The sequence below is a fragment of the Podarcis melisellensis genome (genome assembly GCF_964234715.1).
Source record: "Podarcis melisellensis genome assembly, chromosome: 10".
Taxonomy (NCBI): Eukaryota; Metazoa; Chordata; class Lepidosauria; order Squamata; family Lacertidae; genus Podarcis; species Podarcis melisellensis.
The window spans coordinates 22,425,779-22,449,402 of NC_138542.1; the positions used below are offsets into that span (position 1 = coordinate 22,425,779).

Here is a 23,624-nt window from a genome sequence, read left to right on the forward strand (position 1 = left end):
CCCCCATTCATACAGTATTTGAGTACAGGACACCAAGTAGTCATCTTAACCACCTCTATGGAGAAAAAACATCCAGTACTTTCACAATGCACATATTCTCTCTGTGTTCAAGCTTGCTGTGCATTTTCTGTTCTTTGAAATATCAGAGCTCAACAATATTTTATGTGTTCCAAGTTAAACAGGCTACAGTTCTATATCTAGTTTACTAGAGGTATGCTTTCGATGTACACACCATAAATCACCTTAAAGGTAAAGGTAAAGGGACACCTGACCATTAGGTCCAGTCGCGACTGACTCTGGGGTTGTGGTGCTCATCTCGCTTTATTGGCCAAGGGAGCCAGCGTACAGCTTCCGGGTTATGTGGCCAGCATGACTAAGCTGCTTCTGGCGAACCAGAGCAGCGTACAGAAACACCGTTTACCTTCCCGCCGGAACGGTACCTATTTATCTACTTGCACTTTGACGTGTTTTCGAACTGCTAGGTTGGCAGGAGCAGGGACTGAGCAACGGGAGCTCACCCCGTTGCGGGGATTCAAACCGCTGACCTTCTGATCAGCAAGTCCTAGGCTTTGCAGTTTAACCCACAGCGCCACCCACGTGCCTATAAATCACCTTAGACCCCCCCAAAAAAGAATCCCTGGAAGTTTAGTTTACCCCTCACAGAACTAGAATTCCATGCACCACAGGTATGAAATGTTATAAATGAATAAATTCATGAGAACAAACATCTTTAAAGCAAATTGATGTTTGATGTTTTATTATGTATTATGGTGTGGGTGTGGCCCTTCTCCATAAATGGAAACGATTTCTTGTTTCACATCAAAAACTACATTGGCAGCGTTTGGCATTTACAAAACGGCTAAATTAAAAAGAAAGCATTAAAGGTTTCTGCAAATAGTGCAACATGCAGAAATATTTGACTTTCGAATTAAAGACATGGGCCTCCATGATCCTGATTGTTTGGTGACTGAAAATCATATAAACTTTCAACAACATGCTGGAAATGTCATAAATCATGTTTGCCTATTTCATACCGTGTATATTTTGGGGAAACAGTCTCTGGTGAGTTGTTACTGCCTATACTTTTGTTTTCCTTTTCATCAGAATGTAACTAGGCATTGTGCCAGTTTGAAGAAGAAATTAGAATGACTGATGTGCTGAGCGGCTCTTGCTTCAACCTAGGATGGGAAAGTACTGTGCGAAACCCAAAAGGGCATTCAAGAATCAACTGCAGCGCCCTTTCAGCCAAGGGTGCATTTGTACATGCAAACTGATGAAGAACTGCAAACCAAAGTAACCCTCAGGCTCTGCGCTAAAATATCCAACCACACTGCACTGTCTCATTGTGATATCCCAACTGGTTTGGGCAGGAATAGCTGGTGGCGTTCTGTGCCAAATTCTATTTGATTAAAGTGAAGCAGGTTTCCATTTTTATTTTTGTACAGCAACATGCTACTATATAAAACTCATAATTGTGTTATTTGCACGCTAGCAAAATAAGCCGTTTGTTGCTGAAATAACATTGGATAGAAACTGAGCCACTCCTGTTGCATACAAGAAAAGATTCATTCTTCTTCCACCTGGTGATCAAAATGGACCAGGGACTGATGATTTGAACAATCTCGAATGCTTCTGTATACAGTCCCTCTACAGATAATCTCCACTGACTACCCACATATCCATTATCTCTATGTGTACAAGTTGATAATTTAACTATACAGTTTCCTCATAAGAGTCCACTTTTTCCATTTCATAATTCACCTTTTAGATAAGCTTCTCTGCCTCTTCTTCATCATCAGGGTAGCTTCCTTATTTTCCCCAGCATAGTGTGTGTTTTCATTACCTTGTGTTTTCCCATTTTTAGGAACCTGCCTTATGTTTTCTGATACCAGTCTCCCACTTCTGAATATTTATGACATTTTATGCTTGCAAATTGTGGCTTCCACAATGGAAGTGACTTTTGAGGGGCCACCTGAAGCTTATGTCATTTGGTAGTTTGTAGTTTGGTTACAGATTCTATCTGGGCTTCAGCATCCGAAATTCACCAGGCACATTTTCACCTGGCTATTGGTCACTTGTGACCAAGTGAAGATGCCCAGGTACCAGAATGGCACCTGACATCTCCGCCATCTGGAGGTGCATGCCTGGAGATCCCTGGATCTTGACTGTTTTCACAGACTAGCAACACATCCTGTAGAATTCCATCCATTATATTTTATCTGCACAATCAGAATGAATTTCAGGAACTGACAAGTCATTTAGAAAAATACAACTGGCCCCAAAATGACAACTAGGCATGCTGTTTTAGTGACTGTAACCCTGGTTTAAGGAGCCTTTTGGCACCCAATTTATATATCTTAGTTTCTAACACTATAGGACTTTTAGATGTAAATGCTACTTTCACAGATGTTTCCAATTCTATACTTCTGGTCCAGATCAGGTGCCATTTTGCAGGTCTTTGGATTTTCTTACTATTCACAAACTTTGACTGGGGGTGGGGCAGATACGAGCCTAGCAAATAAGTCTGTGAATGAGGACCATTGAACCACAGAATATTCAAGCTGCCAGCTAAATCTGGTGGGAAGAGGATATGGATTAAGAGAGAGGAAATTGATCTGCCTGAGTCCCTAACAACTTATAGCAGAGGAGAGTAGACTTTAAGTTTATAGGATCTATTACATTTTTCTAGGACACTAATGGCAAAGGGCATCCATTATAGAACATGGTACCCTTAGCACCAGCTGAACACCAGGATATTTTTTTTAAGAACTAGTATTGAGCTGAACCCACAAATATTTTCCTGGTTACCTCAAGTTTTCTTAATTTCAGCAGTCTAATTTAACAGGTGAGTCATTTCATTGTTACTAATGTTAAATAATTGGAAGTCAGAAACCCTTATTAATCTACTGCAAATCATCCAGAGATGTACCAATAGATTCCAATCTACTGGCCAGGTCCTGATGTTGAGCCTGCAGCACTCTATACACATCATAGCAAAGGGATATTTCACAAAAGATAGCAAAGCAAAAGGTTGTCCTCCCAGCACCCCAGGCATACTCATCTGTTCCTGCTCCAGAGGTTGGGGATATACTACAACAAATATGACGTGTTTCCAAACATGCAGAAAAACACCATATAAACCAGGTGTGGGCAGCCTGTGTCATGGCAGATGTTGCTGGACATCATCCCTGACCACCAGAGGCTGTCCAGGACTGATGGAAGTTGGAATCCAACATTTGAGCGGCCATAGGTTAACCACCCAATATAAACATTAAGCATTACAAGCAAGTTGTAACACTTTGTGGTGCTCCCTTCTGTTTGTTGTATGCTGGTCTGGTGCCAAAGCCCAGCAGCAAGGCAGGTCAGGGGTTGCAGGACCATGGATAGCTCCATGAGAACAACTTGCTCCAACAGAGTTTCCAGAGCAGGAGGCCTTTCCAATATCTGCCTCCAGACTACCTCTTATAGACTCCTTCAGACTTCCTCTTGTAGGATCCACCCCCTTCTGAAGAACTTGAGGTTTTTAAAGGACAACCCTCTTGCCTGAAGATGGGCACTCCTCCATTCCGTAACCTGCTGCCTGGTGACCAGTGAGATACTGTGAAAGGAATTTGGATCTTCAGGAGAAGATGCTGGTGAGGACCTTGGCTCTGGACCTTTAGAGTCTGGTGGTACGGGAGGTTCTCTAGTGGCTCCTGACAGCCTCAGTGATCTCCAGATGTTCAGCATCCTTGAGGGTTTTGTAATGTGGTGGTGTAAGTCAGTTATAAACCTAGTTTGCAGCATAATTAAATAAGAAGATTTGGTGGCGAGCCCTGGTGGCATAGATCAAAACCAGCTCAATATCATTTTATAAATTTCCAATTTTTATAACTTGATAGTCCTTGGCTCCTTGTGAAGGATGGAGAGGATATAAATGCAATAATATCAAGAGGCTCTCTGCTCCTGTACCATGGGAAAATCTAATTTTTAAACAAGTAAAAAATGCACTAAATTAGCCCATGCTGCTGTGTTACTGACTGACATTTAAAGGAGCCCTTTCCTGGAGGAGCCTTTAGAGCTGTCATAGTCTTGCCAGTCACGACGGATGTTATTACAGGCACATACTCAAGAGAGCTCAGCAGGGAACAAGGGTGTTATATAGGTAAAAGAAGGAAAACAAGTTCCACCTCTTCTTTTCAATGCCTGGTAACAAAATACACCTCACAAGAATGATACAAGGCTCTCACGTACATGGGATATTGTCTTTACTTTACTTTGATTTGTTTAATAGCTGCAAGGGGGAGTGTTTTTTTCTCCCTTTAAAAGCATTTCCTCTCTTTGCCGCTGTCTTTGGAGTTGTTGGTTTTATGTCTGTTCAGTCTCCTGCATTATACTTCTACATGAGCAGAGGGAAACTTATTTCACCTGCAGATCTTTCCTGCTCCTATAGGGTTTAATCACGGCTTTTGCAAGTCTCCCATCACAGCAGGTACAATCCCTCTCCCCACATTTAAATGCCCAGTCTTCCAATAATCACTGCTAAGAAACTTCACATGCTTGACATAAATAGCTGCCAGAGAACTATGCTGGCATGTGAATAATGAGTCATCTGACAGGTAGTATAGCCAGCCTTCCAGCTTCCCTCTTTTTCAGGTAGATGAAGGTGTCTGCTATAGAAATTGGCATGGCAAGAACATTATTGTGGCCCATCTTGATTATGGAACTTGATCCTTGGCAAATGCTACAAGGTGTTCCTAGGCAGTGTCTCTCACTGGTAATTTCAGAGATATGCTGAGTAATTGCAATAACCTTTGGACTTTTTGAGGAAACTACAATCTGTGCTCTAAACTGGAAGTGGGGGAGGGAGAAAGAGAAGGGTTTTCTACTTCCTTGCAACAGCATTTTTTGCCCTTCTTACCTTTTTAAACATCTGTCTGCAAGGAAACTAGTCAGCACTAATTCCGGCCCTTCCTCAAGCTAATGTGGTGATGCTTCTCTGCCTATCAAGGTAAGGGGAGCCAACAAACACCTCGCACAGAGCCTGCGCACTGTCTCGCCAGAGTGGTACATGCTCTGGTTATCTCCTGCTTGGACTACTGCAGTGCTCTCTACATGGGGCTACCTTTGAAGGTGACTCAGAAACTACAATCAATCCAGAATACAGCATCTGGACTGCTGACTGGGAGTGGCCCCAGGACCATATAACACTGGTCCTAAAAGATCTTCACTGTCTCCCAGTACATTTCCGAGCACAGCAGAAAGTTTTGGTGCTGACCTTGGCTCCGTATCTCCACCCCCATCATTCAGTCTGGACACTGAGACCCAGCTGCAAGAGCCTTCTGGCGGTTCCCTCACTGCGAGAAGTGACGGGGGTGGAAAAAGAGGGGTAAAATACTGTTGTGTTTGTGTTAATCATTGCACTAGCACAAGCATTTAGTTGAATACCACCATATAACTTTAGGCAGCGACCTTGACAGTCAAGAAGATCGGTCGGTTCAGTGCAAACAGTATCCCTGAAAGATGGCTGCCCAACCTCTGCTTAAACTTCCAGAAAAGGAGAGGCCACTAGCTCCTGAGGCAGCTTGTTCAACTGCTGAACAGCTCTTACTATTGGAATGTTGCCTTTCTTGTGTTTTGCTGAAATCTGCTTCTTATTCACAAACCATATTGTGATTGTCCCATATTTCTCTGCCACAGACAAGGGATTAAGGAAAATGCTGTTCATTTACATAAGTCACCTGCAGACTATATGGTCTGTGAATGCTTCCTGAAAGCCCTGCTTGTGGCACATTATGGGCCGGAGTGGAACAGGATGTTCCAGGAGAGGATTCTGGGTGGATGGCCAGCGACGGATTGAACTAGATGGCATTTTGGTTGATTCCAGCTGTAAGATTCTATGAAATGGATACACGAGATAACTATTTCTGTTTAGGAGAACAGACGCTCTTGCTCTGCATTGTGACTGCCAGCACCCTCACTCTTTCTTGAGCACTAGTTTCATTCAGATTCTCAAAACCAATGTTGTGTTTCATAGTGGCAATTAAATTTAACACCAAAGTGCTCATAAGGCAAAACCTTTGAGTAATAGGCCAGTGAAAAGATGCTAGAATAAATGCAAATATGCATCATTTGTTATCTCTTGGTTCTATCTCTCCAAAGCTGTGCCAGCTCTCAAGCGTCATTTGAAAATGAAAATCTTTAGCTATAATAATAAAATTAACTACCGGTATGTGTTTTCATGGAGCAATATTCAGTGTTCAGTTTGAAACACAAGGACCTTAATCTTAATAAGAGTCATTCAGCAGAAAAGACTAGACATATTTTATAATTATTTTTATTTTGGTTAGTGTCTAGAGCAGGCACCCCCAAACACAGCCCTCCAGATGTTTTGGAACTACAATTCCCATCATCTCTGACCACTGGTCCTGTTAGCTAGGGATGATGGGAGTTGTAGTCCCAAAACATCTGGAGGGCCAAGTTTGGGGATGCCTGGTCTAGAGAATCTAAACATATTAGCATTTCAGTCTCTTCAGACAAATGCTTATTTCTCAGTAGTAATGAAGAACCCAATGTGGAAGAACCCCTGATTTCATAAGCTAAATGAAATTGATATTTCAAAATTGTAATATTTACTTGACCTCTCTGCTAAACAAGATAGAGGAATGGCAGCCCATAAACTTTCATAGAACTGGCATACACATGAGAGTTCCATTGCATTTAATGACTTTTTACCTCCAAGTAGTCATCATTATTTAAAGTGTTGTAGGAAAGGTACAACACTTTTGGTAGAATGCCACACCTCTGCTTATCTAATTACCTACATAAAACATTTCTAACATCCATAGTTACATTTCAGAGCTAAAGTAGCTTTAAAAGTAAATTTGTTTATTTTGCTTCTATCCTTGATCATTTTCAAGCAGAGCATGTATATTTAAAAATTCATATTGCTTGTTGGTTACAAAAAAATGAGGATCCGTAACTCTGTGGTGGTACACATGCTTTGCAAGTATATTGGTCCTGGGTTCAAAATCCTTGGTATTTCCAGTTAGAGGATTTCAGATAGCAGAGGCTTTGGGGAGCTACTGCCTATATTATATTGGCGTCGTCCAGATGTGGTTGGACTATAACCCCACCAAACTCAGCAATAATGGCAAATAATCATAGACAATAGAGTTTGTGGTTGAACATCAGAGGACTCATTTGGCTTTCGTGAAAATTATGTTTATGCTTGTGTACTTTATAAGCAAAGAATTCTGTCTTCAGATCTGTAAGCAAAGAATTTTACTGCCATTAGCTAGCTGAAAAGCATAATGATGACCAATATGTGTATCGCTGGATTCTTTCGTGCTTGCTTGCTAGAGATATTTAGCTTTGCAACTTTTGGCACAATTATTTCAAGCAGTCCCTCAATGAGCTTCAGCACGTTTTACTGTATTGAGATTGGCACTCTGCAAATCTAATCCTTCACAATTAAAACAATTCTGCATTGGTCATAGGACAGGAAGAACGTCTAAGCAGGAACTGCTGTAATTGCTTTTTTTTAAAAAAAAATAGCATTTTCTTTCACACTACTTTCTTCAAAAGGTGAGCCACTGCAGTTGAAGCCTGAAGTTTCACATATGTGATACTAGTCATCAGGCAAATGCACATAACTGTCATCAAGCAAAACATCAATCTCATCCCTCTTTGTTGCTTTATCTGACTAAAGCCAGTTGAGGGTGTGTTAAGATGTGGTATCTATCTTGAGCAAGAGTTTTCTTTTTTTGTTGTTCCTCTGAAACTGTCAAGTTCCTAATAGTAATATTAATTGCAGAAACTATCTTTTCATTAATTCTTTTGATCCAACATACCAAACCTTGGCATGTTCATTCCAGTTAAGAGTTCTACTGCAGTAACATGAATAATTGTGAATAGCAGGAAACTAATCAATGTTTTATTTAAGATTACTGTAAGATTACTGATTCTTCTTCTCCCAGAAACGAAGCCCATTGGATTTGATTCAAGAGTAGATCTCCCTCCCCCCCCCACAAAAAAAAGGTTCTTGGTATCAGTCAAAGGTCATGGTATCAGTAAAATACTGATGATAGTATGGCAGGGCTGAGGTATGAGTGACAAAAGCAGTGAAAAGGTAGAACTAGTAATGTTACAATGCTATGTGATGCTTTGAATACAAAAGCAAATTAATTTACAATGAATGCTTATCAATTTGTGAATTACCAATAGTGACTCTTAATACATTTTGAAATGAGTTGTTTTCTTTCACTTTTAATTTGAGTACGAATTATACAAGAAGTTGGGGGAAGCTCCTGCAAATAGCAATTTGGAGTCAAAGGGCTCTCCTGCTATTTTGCCTTTACAAATGTAGATATTCCCAATACAGGGATTTGGAATATTGTATAGAAGGACACACTCCAATTAACAGCTCTGTTCTCTCTTATACAGCCAGAGCTTTACACAGACTTGGCCTCTCATACATCAGGTTAGTTGTATCCAGTTCAAACTCACAACTCATCAGTGATGGGCAAAAAAACCCCTTGTTTCATGTAAACTAAAAAGGTTGAAGAGAGATTCGGAAGTCTGGGCAGAGTACTTCTTCACCCAATCTTCACATGCTCAAGCTCTGAATCAAAGAAACCAAGTGGAAAACTTGCCTTCAAATACTACTTGCGGCCAATGCTATCATCGAAATGGCAAAGGACAATTAAAGAGATGGGACTTTAAAAAAAAAACATTTAGTATGTTTTACATCATTTTGCTATTTTTAGAATGGAAAAAATAGAGGTGTGTATATGAAAACAATCTAGACACACAAGTGCAGTTTTGATGTCTTGCAGTGTAATGTTTATTATGTAAATTCATTGTTTGTATTGTTTTAATGTTTACATGTTATTGTTCATTGGTAGGCATGCTAAAAATAAGAAGTCAAAAAAAGAGGAGGTACAGGCTGCCTATAAAAACAGAAAATTAATCTACGTCATATTTTGGATACCTGACTTTCAACAATAAGGCTTGCATGTTAGGGTACTGTTGTTGTTGTTTTTTAAAAAGGAAATAGCATTTGATAGTTTGTCTTACAGCTTTTGAAAATGAAGGGATGAAAGTCCACTTCTATGGGCATATATAATCAAAACAAGGCCCATTTGTCCCTGTGGTTTACTTACGTGTAAATGCCATAGGATTACGTACTTAAACTTATAATTCTAAAGACAGGTATGATAAAGTATGAGCTAGAGTTGCCAAGTGACAGGAAATCATTAGTTTTGTCAGACAGAACTGGGGATGATAGCTGTTTTGAGTTAATAAAGGATTGTTATCATATAAATGTGCCCTTAAATCACATCCCGTACCTTGGCATTATTCCTACCCAAGGTCGCCACCTTTTAACCAGGCATATTATATAGACAGACCAGCCATTCAATATGTCATCAGATTCAAATGAATCAAATGACCATGTTTCCTCTTTCCCCCATCTCCTGTCCATGCACACCCAAGTTGGGGGGGGGGGGAGAAACCTCCCTGGGAAGGGTGATTTTGAGCTGGAAAACAAGTGGGGAACGTAAGAACACAAGAATGATCCAGCTGTTTCAAACAATAAGCCCATCTAGTCCATTATTCTGCTTTCCACAGAAGATAGCCAGATCCCTCAAAAAGCCCACCAGTACTCTTGAAGACAACAACCCCCTCTCACTGTTGATATCCAGGAACTACTATTGAGTGATATAATGCCACATCTTGCGGCAGCAAATTCCATAAATTAATTGCATACAGTACTACTCCCTTTTGTCTGCCCTGTACCAAATGTAAATCAATTTCCTTTGATGGACACAGTCTTAGTATTAATCTCATTTTCCACACAATGCAAGGAAAGGAGTCAAGTAGCCTCTCCTCACCATCAGATGTGGTCTGCCCAGTGTGTCTTGGCTTTAAAGCAAACAAAAAAATATGTAGGATGGAATCAGGGAACTCACCCTAAGGATCACATAAGATTTGTGACCATGATCTGAACATATGAAGAGTCCTGCTGGATCAGGCCAATGGCCCATCTGGTCCAGCATCCTGCTCTCACAGTGGCCAAGCAGATGCCTCTAGAAAACCCACAAGCAGCACCTTAAGCACAGGAGCACTTTGTCCTCCTGCACTTTCTGGTAACTGGTATTCAGAAGAACAATGCCTCCTTGGTAGCCATTGATAGACTCATCCTCCACCTGAAGGCACAGGATGAAGCCATCTTGCTGAAGCTAAGCAAATTTTGATCTGGTCAGTGCTGGGATGGGAGATCAGGCAGGAACCTCATGTATGTGAGTCATGAGCTCAGTGGGAAAAGGATTGATGGGGTGTCAACAGATATGGGGTGCCAACTTATTGGGGGGCTAGGTTAAGCTCTGCCCCACATAATCGATCATATGACATTGTATACACACTAATAATAATAATAATTTATTATTTATATGCCACCCACCTGACTAGGTTACCCCAGCCACTCTGGGCGGCTTCCAACAAATTAAAACACAATACAGTAAGACATCAAACATTAAAAACGTCCCTATACAGGGCTGCCTTCAGATGTCTTCTGAAAGTCAAGTTAGTTGTTTATTTCCTTGACATCTGATGGGAGGGAAATGCCAATCAATTTGGGGGGCCCTAAAATGTTTTTGGGGGGGCGCGAAAGGACCTTGGCCCCTAGGAGTTGGCTCCTATGAAACGAATAACACATTTAGTTTAGGATTGAGCTCTTAATTATTACTGTACAATGTAATGGTTTGGAGATCAGACTGCAAGTTCAATCACTTGGGGGGTGAGTTCGGCGCCAGCCGTTTCTGAATGAGCACGCACAGCATCAGCCTGTATGGATTTCAGGTCGACCTTTAGGAGCCTCGCACCTGAGAGCTGGGAACACTTTGCAGCACCCAGTAGGTAGGAAAGCCCGGCCCCTGTTGCCAGGCAAATCTCTCCTTGCGGGCCGATTCGTCCTCAGAATTACGTCGGCCAGTCCCAGAATGCGCAACAAGCAGATCCCGCAGGCGAGCAAAAAGCCACCGAACTGCCCAAAGTTACTCGGGTGATGATCCGTTCTATACTAAATGGGTCTGTAATATCAGGTCAAAAGGAAAAGCTCAGCGCACAAAGGACGAAGGCGGAGAGAGGGGGTCCTCCTCCTCCTCCTCCTCCTCCTCCTGGAACAAACCCTTATTTCCCTCTCCCTTTGCCAACTGTTTCCAAGCCTCATTACTGGCATCTCAGGCAGCGCGATGGTATTTGCCAAGTCGAAAGGCTCGCTGTGCTCCCCTGCCTGCTGAAGCAGGGGGAGATAGGAGATAGCTCGGCATGCCAGCCCTTAACCGTTTCAGGCTTTGACAGGGCGAAGGCGAGCAATGACAACAGTCAATTGTCCCCGTGGAAACCGAGCAGCTGCCCTGAGGCGCGCCGTCGTCCCCGAGGTTTCGCCGCTGCGTGGAAAGGGTTAGAAAGGGGAAACTCCACCCCCCGGTGGGCGCGCGCGCGCCTCACCCCCACCCACCCGGTGGGCGCGCGCGACCCGGTACAGGGAGCGGCGCCCCCGGTTTCCCGCGCGAACGCTTATCTGCCTCTCCATCTGGTCCCCACAGCTTCGCCGGCGCGCGCTCTTCCTCCCTTCCTTCCTCGCTCTCGCCCACCCCGCCAGCAGCACGTGCCCGCTCAGGCGGCGGCCACTCACCTGAAGAAAAGTTTGGAGAAGACGTTCGCCTTCTCCAGAGGCGACCTCTGCATGGTCTTTCACCGTCCAGGCTGCTGTGCGCAGCGGACACCAAAGGAAGAGGGTGGGCGCGGCGGGGCCGGTGAGGGGAGGGGGAGAGAGTTCGGCCTCTCGAGGAACCGCGCCGTTTATACTCTTGCCTCCGAATTGGGAAAGGGGGAGGGGGGAGAGAAGCGAAGTCGTCCTCGCTGTTGGCCCTGCGCTCTCCCACCTTATCCTCCCTCAGGTCACCGCCTCCCTCTTTCTCCTGCCCCTCTCCCCGCCTCTGCGCGCCCGCTCGGCTTCATAAGCCTGCCCTCGCCTTCCCGCCCCGTACTCCTCCTCACGCGGAGCAACATCCTCCCAAAGGAATCGCTCCTTAACAAACAAAAAAACTGGCGCGCGCCAAGAGAAGCGCCCCGCGCCAGGTGCCTCTCCGGGCAAAGCGCGCGCGCGCTCTCCAGTCCCGCACACACACCCCTCCGCCGCCCAGCCTCGCTCCCTTTGCCCAGCCAACCTTGTTAGCGGTCGCCACGGTCCTGAAATAGCAACCTCGCCTCCCTGACGGAGCCTTGCTAATGATTATGGCTTCCCGCCGCCTTCAAAGAGCTTCTCCTCACAGCTCCTTCCCATTAAGCGTCAGCGCCCTACGGCTCCCATCTGAACGTGTGGACTGAACCCGAGAACCAGCATTAAAATGAGGTCGCAGCTCGCACATGAGCGAAGCCATTATTTATGGGGAGGCGGTTTGGGGGGGGGGTAGGACGCCCGTACCACCACCCCCTGTTTAGCAGATTCAGAAAGGAATGTCTGGGGGACAGTTAAATTACTTTGACTCCCAAGTGCTCAGAAAAGTCTGTCAAAATCTTTCTACTTTACGTTAAGTAACTTTATTTATTGTCTTAATTGGGGGGGCAGCTGCCCTCCCCCCCATGTCCTGTGAGGAAAGTGATATGAAAGAATCTAGGCTTTAGACGCGCTATCTGCATCAAGGAACTTTCACCACTAAACATGGTTTATAGCAGTGGTTCCCAACCTTTTTTAGGCCATGCGCCCCCTAAGCATCTCTAAAATCCTGATGCCCCCCTCCGTGACATATAATTCTTCTTATTCAAAAAGTGAGCTCCTATTTACATGGAGGAAGCCTAAAAGGCCATTAACTTGGTCTAAACAAGCTTCCAAATTGCCCCCCTTAAAAATCAAATTGCTGCCCACGTTGGGAACCACGGGCTTATACCTAGGTTTTATTAACTGTCTCTTAAATGTGCTAAGTGTTCCTTTAACCATAGGCATGCACACACTGGTGCCAGACTACCAGATATTGCCATCAAGGCTGCCTTCTCTATCTTGACTGGAAGACAAGGACAGCATCATTTTGTCCTTGCTTCGGGCGGAAAAATATCTTTGCCAAGGTTACTGCTAATTTAACTAATACAACCTTATAGCTGAGCCCCCCAATACATTAATTTCTGAAGTTAACTTTAGCCTGTATCAAAGAAAGGAGGGATCATCTGTCTATCTTTCCTCCCACTCCTGGGCCTGGTAGCATCCTGAAGTGGTCAGGTGGATGGTACCACTTCAGGGATCCTAGATTTCAATGCTCTTCCATGTAGCACATTTGGGAAAACACTTCTATAGCAGCACACTCCCTGATATGTTAGTTTTCTGAGTGCAGGGAGTTTGCATTTCTTTGTTTTGTCTGGGATAATGTTGCAAATTGAGCCTCCTCTACTACAAGTGTGAAATGATAGTTCATTCTACCTACTCAGGACTCTGCTGCCTGCTACCGCCTTTTCTGTTGCACCTGTAGACCAAGCCATCATGCTGAAATAGGCAAGGTTCTAAGATGTAGCAACCAATCCCCCTTAAATCCCCCTTAAGGGACCTTGGTAATGCATCCAGAGATGATCACATATGATCCATTTTTTTCCTCCCAGGTTTATTGAGTTAGCAATGACCTAATGGGCATTTTGGCCAAAATCTGTTTCCCAAGGTTTCCCAAAATGTAGTAGAAACACATGGGACTAAGGAGCTGGGGGGGTGACAGGTAGGTGGAATGAGCCATAGGATAGTGTGGAAGAGAAGTTTGGGGGTGAAATAAAGGTATGTGTGAATTTCTAAAGAGCTAAATGCTTGAAACCCATTCCAGATTTTAGTGTGTCACAGATAGGAGGAGGACATTGGTTATGATCATATTATTGACACAGATCATACAAATACAACAGGGAAAATCCCTAGACAAATATATTTTTAAAAATAATTTTATTACAAGTAGTTGCCCCTTTATGACATAAAATTCCCCCACATAGATCTGCACATCACAATTGATCTCTTATAAACCACTGTACTGAAAGAGCTATTTAATTTTGTCTCTCTCCTCTGTTGCTAATTAAGGCATTTTCAAATGTTCATGGACAAGCAAGGCTATGACTGTGCAAAATGGATACCTTACCACGGTAACAGATGAGGGCTAACAAACTGAAGTTCAATCCAGGTGAGATAGAGATCATGTTGGTGGTGGCTCATCCTTTTAAGGCGAGTGGTACTTAACCTGTTCTGGATGGAATTGCACTCCCCTTAAGGACCAGGTGCATAGTTTGGGGATTCCTGTTGATCAGTCTTTGCCACTAGAGATGCAACTATCCACTGTGCCTCTGAGTACCACCTACCAACTTAGGCTGGTACATTTGCTATGACCCTATTTAGATGGCATGGTTACAGTAGTACATGCACCTAGTAACCTCCTGTATATACGTATTGCAGAGCTCTGTTGTATATGTGGAGTTGCCTTCAGAAATGGTCTGGAAACTGCAGTTGGAAAAGAATATGGTTGAAAGCTTAAGCAATAAGAGCATGTTATGCTAGTGGTTTTCAATTTCTCTGGCTCCCAGTCCATTACTTGGGCCAAATTCAAAGTGCAGGTTTTGACCCTTAAAACTCTTCAGGACTTAGAATAATAGACTTGTAGAGTTGTAAGGGACCACAAGGGTCATCTTGAACCCATGACCCTGAGATTGAGAGTCACATGCTCTACTAACTGAGCTATCTGAGCTTGGGACCATGGTATCTGGAAGATTACCTCTTCCTGTGCCCACCTGCCCATGCCCTGTGGTAATCAATTGAAATCTTTCTACAGCTAATATACCATGGGTAGCTATAAGAGGAAGTGCCCTCTTAGCAGTGGGCCCTCATTTATGAAACACTATCATGGGTGGCACTGTGGGTTAAACCACAGAGCCTAGGACTTGCCGATCAGAAGGTTGGCGGTACGAATCCCCGCGACGGGGTGAGCTCCCGTTGCTCGGTCCCTGCTTCTGCCAACCTAGCAGTTCGAAAGCACGTCCAAGTGCAAGTAAATAGGTGCCGCTCCGGTGGGAAGGTAAACTGCATTTCCGTACACTGCTCTGGTTCGCCAGAAGTGGCTTAGTCATGCTAGCCATATGACCCGGAAGCTGTACGCCAGCTCCCTCGGCTAATAAAGCAAGATGAGCGCTGCAACCCCAGAGTCGGTCACGACTGGATCTAATGGTCAGGGGTCCCTTTGCCTTTGCTATCCCTGGAAAGACTCAACTAACACTGAATGTCTTTTTAGCAAAAACCTTTTTTGTTCTCCTAGACCTTTATGGGTTTTTTAAGATGTTTTTATTATTGTTTAATGCTGCTTTTATATTGCATGCTGTTGTTGTTTTGTGATTTCCCCCTTGTTTTGCTGCTTTCTTTTTTGATGCCCAGAGCGTGATAGCTATTATTAGGCATCAATTTAATTTAGAAAATAAATAAGAGGGTATGGGGGTATGTGATCAACTGCAAGGTTTGATTCTTGAATGATTTCATGCTCTTGTCAATCCCAGACATTGTGATTTAAACTAGTTGGCTTCCATCTAGAAATTCAATTAATTCCATGTATGCAAGGTTGCTTAGAATTGAATACTTAAATCTCATATATCCCTATTATTATATGTTTATTCCACCCTGTCTAGGTGGGCATATCAATGAGATTAAATCAGTTTAAAGCTTAAAACTATATTGTTATTGGTATGTGGATTGGGACATTGGAATATGTATAGTATTACAAAAACCAGTGTTATATTACATCATATTCTGTTCCTTCAATTTTAAAAGTATTTTTTCTATTGCCATGCTATATCAATTTCTAATACCCAGGCAATTAATATGGTTTCCATAATATGGTTTTTTATGATACATACCCAAATTTCTTTTTTAAATGGGGGGGGAGGAGTGTATTTAATGCAGATTATAAATCTCCCTTGAACCTTAAGAGCTTGAAATAATTAATTGCAAAAGGGAAGGAAAATAAACTCTTACCCCAGATCCTAGAATAATTGCACACTGAGAAAGAAAGACTGAAAGAACATGTTGGATCTTCTCCTTTATTAGTACAGGTGGTGAATGACAACTATTAGTGTGGGGGAGGGGATTGGCAGACCATAGATCCGGGATCTACTGGTGGCAAGGATTTCAGCTACCAATTGTTCAACAATAGCAAAAGCAAAAAAAAAGAGGCCTTTTCTTTTTTTCCCACATTAGGCTGCTGAAACAAAGAAAGGTTGGGCAAAAACCAGGGGCAGATTTTTCTCTGTATGAAAGGACTGTGAACTCATGTCTTATACTGAAAAGGAATTTATAGGCAAGTTGTCAGGAGCAGCCTGTTCCTTCCTTTTAACTGATAACACATCTTACCTCCTACTGTCTCTTGTGTTTTTATTTATTTTTTTTTAAAAGGAGTTTAATGTTTCTTATAAGCTACTGCAGAACTATTTCTATCCTGAAGAACAGGAAGTAAAACCTTGTAATAAAAAGAGAGCAGATAATAACTGCAACTCTGAAGACTGTCTAGCCTCCATGTAGGTGAACCTCACATATTGAGCATGCAGGGGAGAGGAGCACAATATAACAGGGGGGAACCTTTTGCAGCCCAAGCGTCACATTATCTTCTGCACAACCCTCTGGAGTCGGGTGCAGGCATGCTAGCAGTATGCAGGGCAAAAGTGGGAAGAGAAATGTATATATTGCTATGAGGGGTTTTTTTTGGGGGGGTGGTTAGGCTCAATGCATGAGTGCCCTTCTAATTCTTGGAATAGTCAGGCTAGCTTCCTGGTGTAGTGATAGCCTGGGGGATGAGCCATTAAGGGGAACAAAGGTAGGAGCTCTGTGCAAGACAGCAAATAGTTAGGACAAAGGAAGAGTCGAGAGCAGAGAGTTGAGTTGTATGAGCTAGAAGCTGGAAGAGAAGCTGCAGACTGGGAAGCAAGAGAGGTGTTTGATTTCTGCTTGAATCCAAGGCTATGGCTAAGGTGAACCCCTCCGCTGTAGGCTCAGGGTTGTATATATGTGTAAATAAACCATATATCATAAAGACACCACAGTCTCCACTGTGCTTCATTGTCCAGAGGAAAACGCAAACCCTGGGCAAGCACCTTGAAGCCTTGGGATCTCGCACTGCTCAGAGATTGAGGTGGTGTATAACAATATTTGAATTATGGTGCTGGAGGAGACTCTTGAGAGTCCCATGGACTGCAAGAAGAACAAACCTATCCATTCTTAAGAAAATCAGCCCTTAGTGCTCACTGGAAGGACAGATCATGAAGCTGAGGCTCCAATACTTTGGCCACCTCATGAGAAGAGAAGACTCCCTGGAGAAGACCCTGATGTTGGGAAAGATGGAGGGCGCAAGGAGAAGGGGACGACAGAGGACGAGATGGTTGGATAGTGTTCGCGAAGCTACCAGCATGAGTTTGACCAAACTGCCGGAGGCAGTGGAAGACAGAAGTGCCTGGAGTGCTCTGGTCCATGGGGTCAGACATGACTAAACGACTAAACAACAACAACATAACAATATTTTACCCTTGTGCAGTAGGCTAGTTTCTACCCTTCTCTGTCTTCCACAGAGACTAGCAAGAAGAGTCATTTATCAGAATTCAGGGAAACATTCCAGGCAGGCAAAAACACTCAGATACGAAGCAAGACTAGGGAGGGTTGTGGTCTGGAGAGATAGCCCCAAGGGCTCCTGAAATCCAGGATAGAGTGTTGTGCTCTGTCTACCTGGTATGTGATACCCAATTTTTTTTTAATTTTATAGGATTAGTTACCCCAAAGTGACAAGTTTTTTCTCCAAATGATATCAGGCATCTTTTCTCCATTGACAATTTACCTGTACTTTAGTCACTGATTGGCCACTTCTACTTCATACAAATCCCTAATCTGAGTGGTTTGATAAATGATAAACTAGCAAAATCTTTAAGCCAGTGCAAAAACTCTTAATTACTTCACAGGAAATGCAGGGCTGACCTTTTCCGATAAATTAGTAGAATACCAATAAACTCAATGTAAACTGTGGCATCTCGGGGAGATCCAGAACATCAAAGATCAACTACGACTACGACGTGAATTGAAATAGCTAATCCTGTCTCACCTTCTAAAGTGCTCTGCACACCTTGTGTCAAAACCAGGGGCTTTGCTAAAAGCACACAGTGACATTGGAGAACAGGAGATGAACAGACATAAGGAGCCTGAAGTTTTTTTCTATCTCAAGGCTTTAGGTTTTCTATAGCAGATTTGTTTACTTTGAAATTACAAGATTAAGATAATTGATGGTGGTACACAACTATCAACACTCATCCTGGAAACCAAAGTCACATTTGCTTAGAAATATATTTGCTACTGCCACTTGACATTGTTTATACAAGTGATCATCAGGATTCATGGATATGGGAGACACAACTGTCATTTGTTTAACAGCTGAATCAAAAGTTTAAAGAATAGATCTTTAAAATGCTTTGTAGCTTTGCGCACCCTTGGAAAGTACAGGGCTCCGTCCATGCTTTCACCGGGATGAATGGTTTATTACCAGAGTCTATATGTTATCAGACAAGAATCCAGAAATACAAATTCACTTCTGGCTTGCCATTGGCAAGCACTTAAAATTATTACGATTACGATTACTATTACTATTATTATTATGTTCCCCCATCCTTCTTCAGAACTTGTAGAAGAGTGGTCGTTCTCCAGTACAGTGGTACCTCGCAAGACGAATGCCTCGTAAGACAAAAAACTCGCAAGACGAAAGAGTTTTTCGTTTTTTGAGTTGCTTCGGAAGTCGAATTTCCCTATGGGCTTGCTTCGCAAGATGAAAACGTCTTGCGAGTTTGTTTCCTTTTTCTTAAAACCGTTAATACCAGGGTGCATCCGTGCTTCGCAAGACGAAAAATTCGCAAGGCGAAAAAACTCGCAGAACGAATTAATTTCGTCTTGCGAGGTACCACTGTACATCATACTGACTTCAGAGAGGTTTAGAACAATCGGATATCTCTTACCTTGCACTAGATGCTTGGAAAAGGAATGAATGGAGACCCTTCCAATTTAGAGTTGATAAGGAAAGTGGAGCTTACCACTGAAATCATTTCATATAATTGTAGATCTGGAAGGGACCACAAGGGTAATCTTGTACAACCCCCTGAAATGCGGGAATCTTTTGCCCAACGTGGGGGTTGAACCCACAACCTTGAAATAAGTGAGTGCACGTCATTGATAGCTAATGTCAAAATCTATCCTATATGGAACTATGTCAAGGCCACTTGTCCTAATATATCAGGTGTTAATTTATTTTATTGTCCGATTTTAAATGTTTTTCCCTCATACTGTTTTAAAAAAGGAATACACTCATTGTATTCAAACATACAGTGGTACCTCTGGTTAAGAACTTAATTTGTTCCAGAGGTCCGTTCTTAACCTGAAACCATTCTTAACCTGAGGTACCACTTTAGCTAATGGGGCCTCCTGCTGCCGCCGGCACGCAATTTCTGTTCTCATCCTGAGGTAAAGTTCTTAACCTGAGGTAACCTTCCGGGTTAGCGGAGTCTGTAACCCAAAGTGCTTGTAACCTGAGGTGTTTGTAACTCGAGGTAACACTGAACACAGAGTATAATTCCTCTTTGAGTGTTTATGCAAAGGTCTGCATAAAAATATATTATATAATGCCAATATAAAGTCCTTGAACTCAGTTAAGTAGATCTCTGGTCTAGATTCTTGGCAAAATCCCGAGATTCAGGTGTACACATCATTTCTCATTCTCTCTCTCTCTCTCTCTCTCTCTCTCTCTCTCTCTCTCTCACACACACACACACACACACACACACACACTTTCGATGCAGCATTGGGGTGTTAAAGAAACACAAGTCCAAAGTCTCATTGGGAGTTAAGTCACACGGTTCTTTGGATTGTAGGCAAGAACAGAATGTCACCCATTGTGCCCTAAATGTTGTTGCTTTTAATGTGAACTCGGAGGTGTTAATAGTCACATTCTGAAAATGTAAAGGCCTAGATTTAATTATTAAGTTCATGGACACCTCTGAGGCCTCTGCACTTTTTTGTGCATGCTTCTGTAACTAGGAATAAAACATTTACTACCAAATCTTGAACAAGGTCACCATAGAGAAACAGGGCAAACAGGTTTATTGTATAGTGTATTACAAGGGCTCCCTTTATAGTTGTCACTGGGATAAATTCCACATCTTTCTATGCTTATGAAGAAACCTTCAAAGAGTCCAGCAAAAACAGCGTTCGTTTTGGTCGCGATCCAAAGTTAATTTAAAATGGAAAGATTCCAGATGACATCAAAGAACTTCAGGCCAAGCCTTTCCTGAGGCTATGAAAGATGATAGACAGGTTGCAAAGAACCAATTTTATATACCCGTCCTCCATATAAAGGATAATAGGGTAACTAGTTTTACATATTTGCTATTCTAGTTCCTCAGCATGTAGCTCTCTAGCCTGCAGAGAGGCGCATATATATGCCTCCTAGTGTAGCTCAGGGCCAAACTAGACGTGACATTAAATGTGTCTTTGCATTGAAGATGCTGGTTTTTAAAAATACAAACAGCATCAGCTGGGAGGGCTGATAATTATCAGGATCATTATTACAGCAGGCAACTAGTAGGATGTAACTCTTTCCCTCCCAGCTGCAATCAAGAGCCAACTATTCTGAGTGTGCTATTCTGTTGGGAGGAAATTATCCATTCATGGGTGTAGCCAGGATTTTTGTTGGCAGGTCTTTTGTTAGGGGGGCACAACCTCAGTTTGCTATGTATTCTTATTGAATTTTATTGATGGGGGAGCAGCTGCAGTCAGCCCCCCCCCACTATACCCATGTCTCCATTGGCACCAACTGGCGATTCTTCCCAAAGCAGCTATAAGCTTCAGAAGAGGAATTTTCTGTAAGAGCTCTGTCAAGAAAGAAACAGCTGAATTTCCCCCTCCATGTCTGCTGTGAGATTTATTAGGACCCCAGCCCCACCCCCACCCCACCCTGTCAAGCTGATGCTACTTAATCTCTTTTTTACCTTTTAGAAAGCATACTGATTTAAACCTGTTATAGTACAAGGGAGTCCCTTATTAACATTCTAGTAACAGGGATTTGCAAAGGTCCCTTAACCTAGATTGCATCTCCCTTAAACCATTTTAACTACCCACTTGATCACAACAGCATGTTACTTCAAACAAACTTGGGTCTCCAGCTGGTTTTGGACTGCATCTCCCATCATCCCTCACCACTGGTTCTGCTAGCTAGGGATGATGGGAGTTGCAGTCCAAAAACAGCTGGAGACCCAAGTTTCGGAAACCCTGATTTAAAACATAGTAAAAGGCTGCACTCATTTGTTCCATGCTTCCAAATCCCATATGCACTCCAATTTAGGTTTGGTGATACTGCAGACTTGTTTACAGTATAAGCAGGCTACAGACTTTATTATTTTTATTTCATTGACGAAAATAAATTGGCAAAGGGACCAGAAATATTCCGGCAGGGGCGCCCATGTGGGATATAAATGTAGCAAGTAAAGACATGATCAAATAGTTAGGCCACATGTCACCACCATGACTGTTTAAATATCACTGAAGTCAATGGAGTATTAGCAGCCTACCTGAGTAAGACTGGAGCTCATGTAAATTTCATCTGCACGAAAATGTAAGCGAGACAAGTCTACATTTTCTAGGAAAACTGACCAGATTCATTTGAAATGAGACACATGTCTTGATATAGGAATGAAGTAGCATTCCCATGGACGTACGTTAAACAGATGTTACCAATTTCCCCTACTTTTATTACTTTCATTTTGAGAGAGAAAAAGACAGTTAAACAGCAATGAGAGATAACTGATAATTTCAAAGTGATTTTTAACATGCAATTTAAGGCATGGGATGGTGTTTTACATCTGTTGCTGATTATAGGTACAAAGGCATAGGATGCTTAATGATAATTTCCAGTCAATTACCCAGAATAAAAGAGTGTGATTATGTAGATAGCAAGCATATAATCACTGGCTAACTCTCGTGCAGCATTGACCCATGTTTGTTCAGAAGTAAATCCTACTGTATTCAGTGGGCTTTACTCTGAAGTAGGCATGCAGCTGCTTTTAGGCAAAGTTTGTGAGATCCATTCACAGATCTCAAAAAAAAAAAAAAATGAAACCTGGTATAGATTTTACCTTGTTCGCTCACAAATGAAAGCAAATCAATCAAGATATAGAGGTAACTTAAACAATTATTTTTAAGCAAGTGTTATTAAAAATAAATTTAAATCAAAAGAAGTGTTGTGGCCTCATGTATCCCACTTCCTGTTTCATTTTACAGTCCCTGCCTTTTTTAAAAACGACAACAAACGTATAAATATTCCATACGTTAAGTATTTATACCCATCCTTAGGTTTTGTGTGCAAAGTGTAGACCAAGTCAATGTCATCATAACTCTGAAGCCCTGATTATTAGTTGGTACCAACTATAACATACAGCAGTCAAAACATACTGCTAGTTCATGGGCCACTATCTTTCATATGGAACAGAACACTTTACCACAGGACTGTGATAATAGCTCCCGTCAGCAAAAATAAAACTGATAGGGTAATTCCACATGACATTTTTTGGTCAAATTCTTAAAAACAAAATAAAACCAGCACTTGAGAATTCTAGGGAGATCCAACCAAAACATAAGATTTATTTGTTCAAAACTGGAAAATATGCCTCTGCATACAATGATTATTGGTTGTGTCTCTGCTAATAGCAGTGGAAAGCTGTGCTATTGTCACATGTGCAAATTAATCGGCAGATATAGGGTGCATTCATGCATTATACAATTCGTTCCAGATTGGCTCAGTACAGAGAACCCGGAATGCCAATTTTGTGATATGTGTGTTCAATGCAGATGGACTGAGATGCTGGCTGGCTGCTGGATAGGTGGTTTATTTTCCAGTTTATTGCAGGGCCAGCTGAGCCACCTGCTCACCGTTTGATTGACATCTGTTTTTGTAGAATCCACCTGACGCTATCTCTGCCTGGGGCTTGCTAAGGGCTAATCTAAGACTGGTTTTCGCAATGTGAAATGTAGAGAAGTATGGTAAGTCTCTATTTCCTAGCCAACATAAGCAATGCCACTAATGAAGAACATGGATTGACATCTGCCTACACTACCTCCCTAGTCTTAACATCTGGAAATAAAAGATGTTGGATCTGCAAGCTTAATATGAAAGGAATATTTTATAGTCGAGTTTGCGAAGGTGATTATGCTGCAAGCCGGCTCCTCTGTTTACTCCAATGGCTGGAGCACAGATCTAGATCTGTTTCAGTGGTCCTAACAATCTACAGTTAGGTAGAGAGATGCACCTACCTCAAGCAGATCATGATGGATGTCATGAAAAGGCAGCAAGTGGTTTATTATTTTTATTTTTATTGTACTTTTTTATTGTTAGAGAGTAGATTGGAGAGGTGCTTTTGAGGTCTTCTGTCTCATATGCCAAAATAACTTGGCTGTCCTTGGACGCTATGCACATTGATTGCTGGGGTGGTGCTGTGTCTCAGGCTGCAAAGTGTTTTGGACTGCCTTTGTTGTCTTGGCAGTTAAAGTGAATAGTGTGTTTGTG

At 42.4% G+C, this 23,624-nt stretch overlaps 1 protein-coding gene across 1 annotated transcript in view; it reads right to left on the bottom strand.

The window, feature by feature from the left end:
• CFTR (CF transmembrane conductance regulator) overlaps nucleotides 1-12,033 on the bottom strand; it is an 89,080-nt gene extending 77,047 nt beyond the window's left edge. The window contains exon 1 of the mRNA XM_081928918.1: nucleotides 11,678-12,033. Within this exon, the coding sequence (XP_081785044.1) occupies nucleotides 11,678-11,730 (53 nt within the window). The 5' untranslated portion in view covers nucleotides 11,731-12,033. The remainder of the gene's footprint in view (nucleotides 1-11,677) is intronic.
• Nucleotides 12,034-23,624: the final 11,591 nt, after the last annotated feature.